Raw genomic sequence first — 11275 nt, 5'->3', positions numbered from 1 at the left:
CAGCCAAGACTCAATATGTGTGCCCAGGGGCCCTGTGGTTGATTAATGACCTTGTGTTCATTAAAGATCATCAACAAAGGACACTTTAGCAGCAGTGTAATGAACATTGACGTCCCCATAGTGTTCACATCTCCTCAAACCAGCGTCTGTAATGACGATATCAGCAGCCTGTCACTCCCTCTTCACACAGACCACTGGCTTTCAATCCAACTCCTCTGGAAACTGTCCCGCTGGTTCATCTAATCAGGAACAGCTGGTAGCCAGGTGAAGACAATTAACTTCCTGTTTAGATGGAAAATTAGAGGTCCCCTACCAAATTCTTGGACAAGAATTGTAGGTTACTCAGCTAGAACATTGTAATTAATCTGAAATACAGGACTAATTAAGTGAAAACTTTCCAAATGATATTCAGCAGCCAACAATGTGAAAGCATGAAAATGTCAACCTTCACAGTCACAATAATAATGTAATCATTATCTTCTGTTAAGTAAGTATAATGAATTGTACATTACTTACCATTTACAGAGCACATTTTACATTGTTCCAAGTTAAATAACACTTAAGTAAAAATCTTAAACACATATCAGAGTAGGTTTGACACATGTATTCCACTAGTACCATTTACAAAAGGAAAGAGGAGCCTCACACAAAGCGATTTGCATGCAAAGCTTTAGGCCCTCGTCAGTGACATAAATACTTAAGTTCAGACCATTCAAGTTAAAAGGCTACTTCTGAACTACACGCTCCTCAAAACAGAGGTGTTCCTAGTGTGCTCTTATTGTACAGGCGTTTTCAACTGTGGCGACTCTCAGACAGCTGTGGGAGGGTGTCCTCCATTACGGCCATTCAGAGTCAGCCCTTTTATGGAGCGTGTCCTGAACGAGCCCTCCGGGTGGAAAGATTCGGGCTTGTCCTCACAACGAAAGACCATGAGGAAGCCATTCCTGTAGTTTTTATTCATCCACCCGTACAGGAGAGGGTTGGTAAAAGTTGAACACATGGCCACGATATGGAATAGTGTGTATATGAGTTTATACTCCTCAAACCTTAGCACCAGATCCAGATCGCTTGCCAGCTGAAACACATGAAAAGGCAGCCAACAGATAACAAACACCACCACCACCAGCGCCAACATCTTGGTGGTCTTTTTGCGTCGGTTGATGCTGTCGTTACGGCTGGATGGGCTAACGTGGTTCTTGAGTTTGATCCAGATGCATATATAAGCATAACTGATGATGGCCAGGGGAATGATATACTGCAGGAGAAGCATTAAGAGGCTGTAGATGACTCCGTCTCTGCTGGTTCCATTGGGCCACTTCTCAGAGCAGACAGCTATACGAAGGTTGATTGATGAGATCTCTTCATTGCGGTGTTCTCTGAAGATGGCCAAGGGTGCTGCCAGGACAGCAGACATAGTCCAGGTGAACGCCATGATGAGGAGGCTGGAGCACCACGTCAGGCGCCGACCCAGGTGGAAGACGATGCAGCGGTAACGCTCCAGAGCTATGACCGTGAGAGTCAGGACGGACACATGCACACTGAGGGCCTGGGCAAAGGGCACCATGTGGCACAACACAGCCCCAAACTTCCACTCATCCAGCAGAGTGTAAACCAAAGTGAAGGGCAGGCAGAGAGTGCTCACAAGAAGGTCGGCCAGGGCCAGGTTAGCTATGAAAAAGTTGGTCACTGTGCGCATGTTTCTGTAGCGAATAATCATGTAGATGACAAGAGAATTCCCCAGCAGCCCCAGCAGGATGATTAGGGAATAAGCTGTGATCAAGGTGATCTGGACTCCAAGGTGCTTCGTGATGTCTTTGTGGAAACCAGGTGGGTGTAAACCCATGCTGTCGTTCAGTAGAAACGAGGGATCGGTTTCACCAGCCTCTCCTTCTCCTGTGCTGTTGGACATGTCTGGTGGGCTCATTTTACTGGAAGATGTTAGATATCGAGGCTGCGTTGACACCTGAGCAGCGAAAAAAACACATAAACCACAATAGCTGTTTGAGGCACATACTATCACTTCCAACAGCGATAAATACTTTGCTTCAGCTGTTAATCTATATTTTAATTCTTTTTTTTTTTTTTTACATTTCTCTCTAATTAAGAAAGCAATATGATCTGCATTTCTTGTCAATGAAATCAGTCGCTTTCCTAAGCAGAGGGGGTTTACCACAGGCCAGCGTGCCCACTCCTAACAACAACCACAACGGGAGTGCTGAGTGCAGTTAAAGAGGACCTAAGTGTCCTCCCCAGAGGTATCACTGTTGGGAGGCTGAATCTTGGGTCTCTTGAAATTCAGGTTTAATGGTTTGAGCTGCTTGTAATGTGTAAAACCTTCCATTTGCTGCCTCTCGTTACATGTAATGAGACCCAGTTCAAGAAATACTGTACACACTCCAGTCTGTATGAAAACAAAGTGAGAGCATGGGAGAATAATTTACTTAGTCTTCTTTGTCTTTTCCTCCTCAGCACAAGCGCTTCAACAAATTAGATCTTTTCAACGTCATATGAACTATAACAGAAACAATATGCGGTTGTTCGGCATACAAGGTGCTTTGCAAATGTGATCTCAGTATTAAAAACAATCTGGGACCGAACTCATGAGCTGTGAAACGAAGATAAGGAAATTCTCTGATATGTGAAGCCTATCATTAGAATAATTGTTCGTGACAGGATTTAAGAGGTGGCTGTCCTGAAAAGCAAATTATGAAATGAAACTGAGATGAAACTCAGCTTTTACGGTAGAGATAATAACTAATAGAAAATTAGCTCTCTTTGTGGAGTCATGCACAAGCACAATCAGACTACATTATTACCTGGGGCTATTTATACTGAAAATACCTTCAACCATGCTCTACAGGTCGCTTGCGTATTTGTTTACGGCATGCAGTTTTTCTGAGGAACACCTGTGCCATTATCAATGTGAAAGGGGTATTGATGGCGGAAGCGATGATGAGGAGTTCAAAGCTAGATCATTAGAGATAAAGGCTGGTCTCACACACTGCCGGCAGCTCACAAAGGGAAAAAGGTGGCCTGATATTCAGGATTTCAGTGTGGAAAAAAATGCAGTTCACTTTCTTATCAATTTAGTCTACTTACATGTGAAAGGTAGGGAACTGAATAGAGGGTACACGTTAAGTGTAAAAGCCTCTGCCAGTGTTTGATTCTAGTGTAACGCTTCTATATCCTTATCAAGCAGATTAACGTTAATTTAATCGCAGCAAGAAGAAGTCAAAAGCACTCTGGTTTTAAGGAATTAACTCTTTAGGAGTACTTGTCTTTTTTTGTGTGAGCTTACAGGCCTGAAGTGACTCTACACATTTAATTGAGTAACACTCAATTCTTGAAGTTTTTCTCCCTGAGAAATAACTGAGACGAACCACAACATAATTTGGTGAGAGGTCACCTCTTCAGTGGCAGACACTCTTTGGTTGCTCTGGGAATTCAGCCAGCAAACCACAACAAGGACCAGAGTTCACTGAGCTTATTTGCAAGATCTTACTTCTTTGTCTGAAGCAGAATAAATGACATGTGAAGCCCTTGCTGCTAATGTATTGGCTATTGACTGAGCAGATATCAGACTGTATTCTTTGCAGCAGATTTGAAAATAAAGGTTTATACAACCAGTGTGTGCACATGCTTGTATGAGGTACCTTTAAGCTACAGCGCATTTCCTTGAAATTTAAAACCTTTCCCACAACATTTTGGCCCCTGCATGATTAAACACACACGCACATAAGCTCATAATATGTCATGAGATGACTTGCAATTTAACTCAGATCCCATAGGCACGACAGAAAATGTGACTGTGGGCACTGGAGCGTTCCAGTAACCCCGAGAACATGCACACCCCTCCTGAACCCTCAGTCACCAGCGCACGCTACTGCACATGAGCATGGGCTAGAGATTTATAAGGCAGGCTGCAGGCGACATTTGCACTCTACTATGTATGAGCAAATTGTCTAAAAAGCACAGTTTTTGAACCAGAAATTGAATGTGCCATTAACTAATGGGTAACCATCCACCTGCAGGAGCAATGATCCACAGCTCGACTGGAATTGAGCAAACTGAGTGCGCTGCAGTCAGATTTTGATGAAGCAATTCATTGCTAATCAACTATGCATTCATGCGTAATTTGAGACCGTTTGTTCAACTTAGTCAATGGTGCGCATTCAAATGTCATTCAAAAACTGAGCTCTCAAAGCTTATTCATAAGACCAGACAAGTGCAAAATGTTTGCTTCCAAGATAAATCTTCTCCGGTAAACGTTAATTGGATATTGGATCATCCTACCTTGAAAATGTTTTCTTTTATCCAAATTACGCGCATGTAACACTTTTGCAAACTACAGGTTACGCTGTTGCATAAGAAGCGATAGCTAAATCTAAGGGATACCTTTTTTATCGCTAAACTATAGCCTAGTAATATCAATTTAAAGTTCACACGAAAGCTATCCGCATATCAATGGACTCACCTTTCCACCTATTTCTCCTCTGGAGAGGCGAGTCTTCACTCGAGAGTGGCATGAAACAAGTGGGGGAAAACCCGAAGCTCCTCCCAGGCTTTAGTGCGCATCTTGTGCCTCCACAGTGCGTTCCTGACTCTGATCAACCGGATCCACTATAAGCGTCTCCATCTGTGTCAGGGACCGTCACTCAGATCTGCGCAAAAGGACCGCGCTCTGCCGATCACCTCCTTCGTCTAATCCAAACTATAACAGTCGATGGTGAAATATGATTTGATGTCAGAAAATACAGTTTAAAATGCAAGCGCTTAAAATAAACGTCACTATGTCTTGACACTACTCAAGCTGCTCACTTAGTTCCTCGCAGCTCTCTATTTCTCCCCATCGTCCGTGAGCATGATAGTGAATGAACTTTGGAACAATTCATGGCTGTAAAGTGAATCCTCATATTGTTTTATTTGACTCCTCTCATCACAGTCATAACTGATCTATATTCAGCCAGGCAGCATTTAAACTACTCTGACTCAACATCTTTTTTATCGTGCAGCGGGTCAGTGTGTTAGGTGAAGGGTCAGGTTTTGAGTGCCAGATCAGCGAATGAAGAAGTTATGGAAACAGTTTGGTGGTTGATTGCAATCAAAATTTCAGTGTTAAAAAAAAACAAAAACACAACCAAATGAATGTAAAATCTTATGTTTTGAATTAGTTATGTTATGTTACTGGGGGGCTGCAGCCATTTTGTCATGAGCATATATGACAGTTTGATGGTCTTACAGAAATTTCTTCAAGGTGACTTTTTGTTGTCAGATGTGAAGGTCTGCAATGTGCAGTACAGACCGTTTTTCTGAGGAGGTGAACAAGTAAAAAAAAAGAGCACACAAGTTATCTTGAAATAAGTCGGACTTAGAGTTTTGAAAAACGTCTATTTTAACATATTTAGTGTAGGCTGCTTGCATTGCGGATGATGTTTGAGATGAGTTCACCTGAAAAGACTTTTGAATTTGACATAAAGAGGAGAGTTTAGCAGGTCCTAAAGCATTTCAACCACCAACAAGACTTCTTTGTACAGTTTGTCTCTTCCTGGAGCTGTTTCTAGTCACCCATATTTGTCATTCAGACAGCTCCACTTATGGCATCCTTGAATCTTTTATTTTGTCTCAATAGTGGGGATTACTGGTATTGATTTGGGGAGGCTACCACTAGGTCTTAGTCTATTTGACCATGAGAGCTACCTACGGCCCTGCACCTGCAGTGGGTCGCTCTGCAGTCAAGGCTGAGAATCCTTTCAGGTTGTAAAGAGTGAGGAGTAGGTTTCCAGAGTGGCACTGCCAGTTTTCTCTTTTGTTTCAGTTAATCTATTTGTTTCCAATGTGTCTTTGCTAATTTGGCATTGCAACAACCTTCTCATTGCAGTGAGTGAAAGTTTGTGAACCCTTCAGATTTTCTGCATAAATGATTTTAATTAAACATTGTCATGTTTTCTTATATGCTAAAAAAATTTCATTTGAAAACTGATTCCAATTTAACGTATATGAAACAAAAATATACTTATAAAAATATAAAAATAAGCTGACAGAATATTTCATATCTGTGAGTGGCAAAATAGGTAAAACTCACCTTTCAGCATCTGGTGGGATGCCTTTTTGCAGCAGTAACTGCAACCTAATGATTCCAGTGAACGTTTATCAATGCAGCATCACTGCAGGACTGCCCATTTATCCGCACAGAAAGGCTTCAACTCTGAAAATGTTACTGTGCTGCTCACATGAACTGCTCACTTCAGATCCTTCCACAATATTTGTATCAGGACTTTGGTCTGGTCATTCCGAAACACTAACTTTCTTCTCCTTCAATTGCTTGAAGAATGACTTGTGTGCTCAGGACTGTTGTATGATTTGCTTTCTATTAAGATTCAGTTCACAGTTTGATGTCCTTACATTCTTGACAACTGTTTCTCAACAGCTGTTATATTGCAAAAATGATCATTCATTTATTGACAGCAAGCCATCCAGCTGCAGATGAAAGGTTCACCTCGATACAACCAGCGTGACCTTTAGCTACATGCAGTTACACAGCAACATTCTTTTAGAAGATCAGTTGCTGTCTCTTTACAGCCCTGCCATGCACACTGTTGCACACTTATGATGCACACTCATGAATATTAACATTAGCCAGTGTGGTAGACCTTTAGCGGCTTTCAGTTTCCCTGGGTTCCTTTGTGACCTCGCAGACTTTTACATACCTTATAGCTGAAGTCCTTGTGGGTTGTTCTCTCCGTGGGAGGGGAACAATTTAGCCCACTTGAAATGTTTTTTCTGTGACCTTTTTCAGTCTGATTATTATCAAGTACTCTTTGGTCTTAAGAAATGAATTTGTCCCAGGATACATTTACACAAACGTGCTATGAGGAATGGACATTTATAAATCCCTGTTCTTTAAGGTCCTAAGTCACTGTTGATTTTCATTTTACTGAATGAAAACACTTGACTCTAATTTCACTTTCACATTAGCTGCTAATCCCAGAGGTTCACATTCTTTAGCTCCCCACACATGTGTAATACTGGATCCTTTTTCCTTAATAAATAAACATCAGAGTGTAACACTTTCGTTCCACTTGCTGAATTGGGTACTGTTCGTGAAATCATTTTGCATTTGAAAGTCTGATGATGTGTGAGGTATTTCTGCAGAAAAAATATCAAATTGAAACCAAACCAATTTTCTGGTTATATGGTTCTTAGACTTTTGAAACAAAACCCTCGTGAATCTGCTCTATTTATCTGCTGCACTCCATCTGATTGCTGTTGTTGTTCAGCTCTTCTGAGAGCACTGCGCCACAGATCTGATGAAACAGTCACAGACTGTGACTTCCCCGTGTCGTTCAGCACACGCACTCTAGGCTTGTGTGTGTCTGTCACTCGTTACGTGTAAGCTTTGAGAATCGATAAATGTGAGAGTGGAGGACAGACAGACAAACATAGAAATCCCTTTCCCCATGTCTCCCTTTCCCTTTTTGCCATTGATGCTTCTCATAAAGGTTACAGTTTTACAGCTGCACACTGTAACGCACACAACAGCCTTAAACTCTTGGTCTCACTCTTAACTCTTGGAACACATGGATTCAAAAGGATGGACAATATGTGAAAGTTTTCAAATTGGATGGTAAATGTTTGTGTGGGAGGTTTAAAATATGCCTCTGAGTAAACTTGCCCTTTAATCTAAGATGTTGGCAACATGCTGAAGGAAGAAAAATCGCTTCTCCTCCTGTGTCTCCTTTCTCTCTTTGTTCAGTTAAACTTACATCTAAAAGCCTAATTCCTTGTAGATATGCCTACAAAGGACATCTCCTCATTCTAATTTGGGAATTTGCAGGTTTCAGCAACCCGATGGAGTTTACATTCCATGATTTTAGATAGTGTGTGTAAATCAAATTTTCATTTTCAGTGCACATGCTTAATTGGTTTTATACAATGAGTTCTGTTAACTTGTCAGAGAGCCTGCTGCGCAGCCTATGAAATCAGCTGTACAACGCTTACTGTGGCTTAAGACACGTCAGCTTTGAGAAAATCACCCTGATCAGGGTTTTCTCAGCGTGAGCATAGAAAATTGCAGCAAATAGCCTGTCTTTAAATCTGGAAGTATTTTCTAAGATGTGACCATGTACTTGGCAGGAGGTTTTATCCAGCGAAACTACTGACTGTCCAGTGTTCTGTGGGTTTGACCTGTAATGTGGGACTAAGAGTACTGAAATGCTGGTAGGAATAGTAAGTGATTTCTTATTCTTCCACCAGAATTCTATCCTGTACCATGTAACACCTGTTCATTTTAGCGGTTTTATCAAGGTCCAACATTCTCATGCGGCAGTTCATAGATCAGCTGTGCAGGATAGATCCTTGTTATGGACCATTTTTCTCCTCCATAAAAATCTTTCATCTAATTTAGACCTGGACTGTTACCTGGCCATGTCCTTGAGCTGATGTATTTACCAAAGAAAAGTTTAAATGCTATTCATCTTCTCTGCTGCAAGATGCATTATCCTGAAAAATTACCTCAATATCACCAAACCTCCTTTTGATTGGGGGAATAAGAAAAGTCTCCAAAATGTCAAAGTGCATGTGTATTTACTCTAAATGGGTAATGACTGTAATCTCCCTTGGTCCTATTTATCTGACGTCAGCCCTTTATCACCAGTGATTGTGGAAGTTGTCAGAGATCGGTGGTGAAGGTAGGACCCAGATGCAGTTCTTTCAATTCAAACAAGGTTTAACCCAAAAATCACAAAACAGGGAGCAAGGCAAAAAACAAAGGTTGGTGAGGATTCTGCAATGAATGAAAGGAAACCAGGAGACTAAATGCTGTGGAGGGAGTGACTAGTGAATGACGTGCAGCTGATGACAATGAAACAGGTGACATGAGTGAAGCTGATGGCAGGGGAGAAACATGACAAGAACAGAATCTAAAAACATGACAAAGAACCTGAAAACATAATTATCAAAACATAAACTGTGACAAAGCCTGAACATAACATCAATAAAAACATAAACTGTGACAGAAAAACACAAGCTGTGACAGAAATGTGCTTGTTTTCTTCAGTCATCTTTATATGTTTCATTGGACCTGCACCAAACAAAGTTCCAGCATCATCTCCCTGCCTAATACAGATTGGTGATTCATAACTGAATATCGCTTACATACAATAATCCGCAGTCCATGACTGCCTCCCTTTGGCCCACTGCCCACCTTGTTTTCTTCAGTTTATTGGTGTTATTGGTGGTTTACGTTTGACTTTTCTGGATGTAAATCCCATTTCCTTTCGCCACTTTCTTGCAAACACGGACTTCTGTTTCGGGACCTTTGCTCTTCATTTTTTTGTTGTACATTTCCTATTTTCAGGGACGTTGTTTTGAGTTTTCTCTCCTGATGTTTGCTCTCTTTCTTGATCGACCTTAATGATTCTCTTTTACAGCCTTTCCATTTTGTTTGTACTTGCTCCAGATTTTAGACACAGCAGGCTGAAAACAACCTGCGTCCTCAGACACACTCTGTGTTGAATTGCCTTCCTGAAGGAGTTCTGTAATCCTTTCCACAGTTTCCAATGACTCTTGTTGGAGCTCTTTTTCTTTCCAATCAGCCAGGTGCAAAAGCTCATCAAGCTCTGCAAGCTGCGTCTTTTAACTGCAGACTCATTTGAATTTGTAGACTTGTGCAGGTATTTGTTTCAAAAATGCAAATTACAAGCTGATTTCATATTTTCTTCTCTACTTGATCTGAAACAAAAAAAGCCAGACATAACTGCAGTTTTATTTTTTCTTAGTATGTTTTACAAAGGGAGAATGTTCAGCTGTTAAATGAAATAGTTTTGTGTCATGTATGTGACTTTATTTAATAACTCACTTATTTACTAAATAAAAGAGCTGAATGAACTTCCCCCAAGAATGGTGATTCCACAGTTTTTGCCAGGGGTTGTATTTGTGAGGATGGTCTATGTCCATTTTTTTTTTTTATCATATTAATGTATTGTCTTCAATCGCTTGAATTAAGCTTGAAATAATTTGAATTTTAAAGTTTATTTGAAGTTGAATTTTTTGTGTGAATCTTCTGGATAAAAATGACAAAAGTAGATTATCATCAGCCACAGATTCTTTGTGAGCTTCAGGTTCACACACTCCTCCAGCCTTTCTAAAATGTTTATACTGTTCTCAGTAAATTATTCTCTGATTATTTTGCTCACTTTTTTCAGATCTTTGTTTGGAGGGCCACGTTTCCCTGCAGACTGTATCTTTTTCTTCCAGAATCTCAGTGGAGCCCTCTTTTCCAAGTATCATCTAATGACCCCCACAAAAAGTCACCCTGATTAATTTGAGCTCAGTTGCAACCAACATCTTAAAATAGACACTCTAGCAGAGACTGCCCAAGGCTGGTCAGACAGGAAGGACTCACCTCTCCAAGACAGCCACACAAAAACATGCTTAAATTATTCAAAAACTCACCTGGACACAGAAGAAAGCTTTTTGTCCACAATTTTGTGGTTGCATGAGCCTGAAATGAAGTTGTAAGGGTTGTTTTGACATGACCAATTCCACTTTCTTTCTTTTTTTTCTTTCTTTTTTTCTGAAGTCTGCTACGAGGTCAGCCAGTGCGAAAATAGGGCTACATCAAAATGCTGGAGGAAAACATCAAGCAGTCTAGGTTCTGTTCTAGGACAGCATCGGATCTTGCAATAAAAAACAAAAATCTGAAATGTAAAGCTAAACACAAAAGCACTGTCGCCTCAAGGCAAGAAACTTCCTGGTCTGAATCTCGGCTGGGGCCTTTCTGTGAAGAGTCAGCGTGTTCTCCAGATGCAAGCATGGGTTTCCTCTGGGTTCACTCCTGGTACTCCGGCGTCCTCTCACTATGTAAAAGCATGCATGTTAGGTTAATTGGTGATTCTGAATGGATCCTAGAAGTGAGTGTAAGCATGTATGTTTTGTCTCTTGTGTTTTCCCGGCATCCTGCCTCTTAAATGTTGTCAGCTGCCTGGGACAGGCTCCAGACCCCATTAAGTGGGGGACAGAAAGTGGATGGAAGAAATGGTTACTGGAGAATCATATTCTTGTAGCCCTTTTAAAGTCTAGACTTGAATCTGATCAAGAAACTTTGGAGCGAATGAGAGACCAGAGTGAAATCAATAAAAAACATCAAACTTCTAAGAAAGGCCCGTACGAGTCAATGGTTATGTGTGTGAATGTGTGAGTCTGAATATCTCAGGATCATAGCTGAAATATCTTGATTTAGAAAAAGAAAATGTATGCTTTTCTAAGTCTTACAACT

At 40.9% G+C, this 11275-nt stretch overlaps 1 protein-coding gene across 1 annotated transcript; it reads right to left on the bottom strand.

Moving 5' to 3' along the window:
* Positions 1–614: 614 nt before the first annotated feature.
* npy7r (neuropeptide Y receptor Y7) lies at positions 615–4548 on the bottom strand. Its single transcript, XM_072395966.1, has 2 exons — positions 4475–4548; positions 615–1963 (listed from the first exon to the last, which is right to left on the bottom strand). The coding sequence occupies exon 2, from the start codon at positions 1922–1924 to the stop codon at positions 809–811; it is 1116 nt and encodes a 371-aa protein (XP_072252067.1). The 5' UTR covers positions 1925–1963; positions 4475–4548; the 3' UTR covers positions 615–808.
* Between the last annotated feature and the right edge of the window lie 6727 nt (positions 4549–11275).

This window comes from Leuresthes tenuis, unplaced genomic scaffold (assembly GCF_036924035.1).
Source record: "Leuresthes tenuis unplaced genomic scaffold, fLeuTen1.0.hap1 SCAF_11, whole genome shotgun sequence".
Classification (NCBI taxonomy): domain Eukaryota; kingdom Metazoa; phylum Chordata; class Actinopteri; order Atheriniformes; family Atherinopsidae; genus Leuresthes; species Leuresthes tenuis.
The sequence above is the reverse complement of the archived record's forward strand: the minus strand, read 5'-3'. Positions and strand labels throughout refer to the sequence as shown.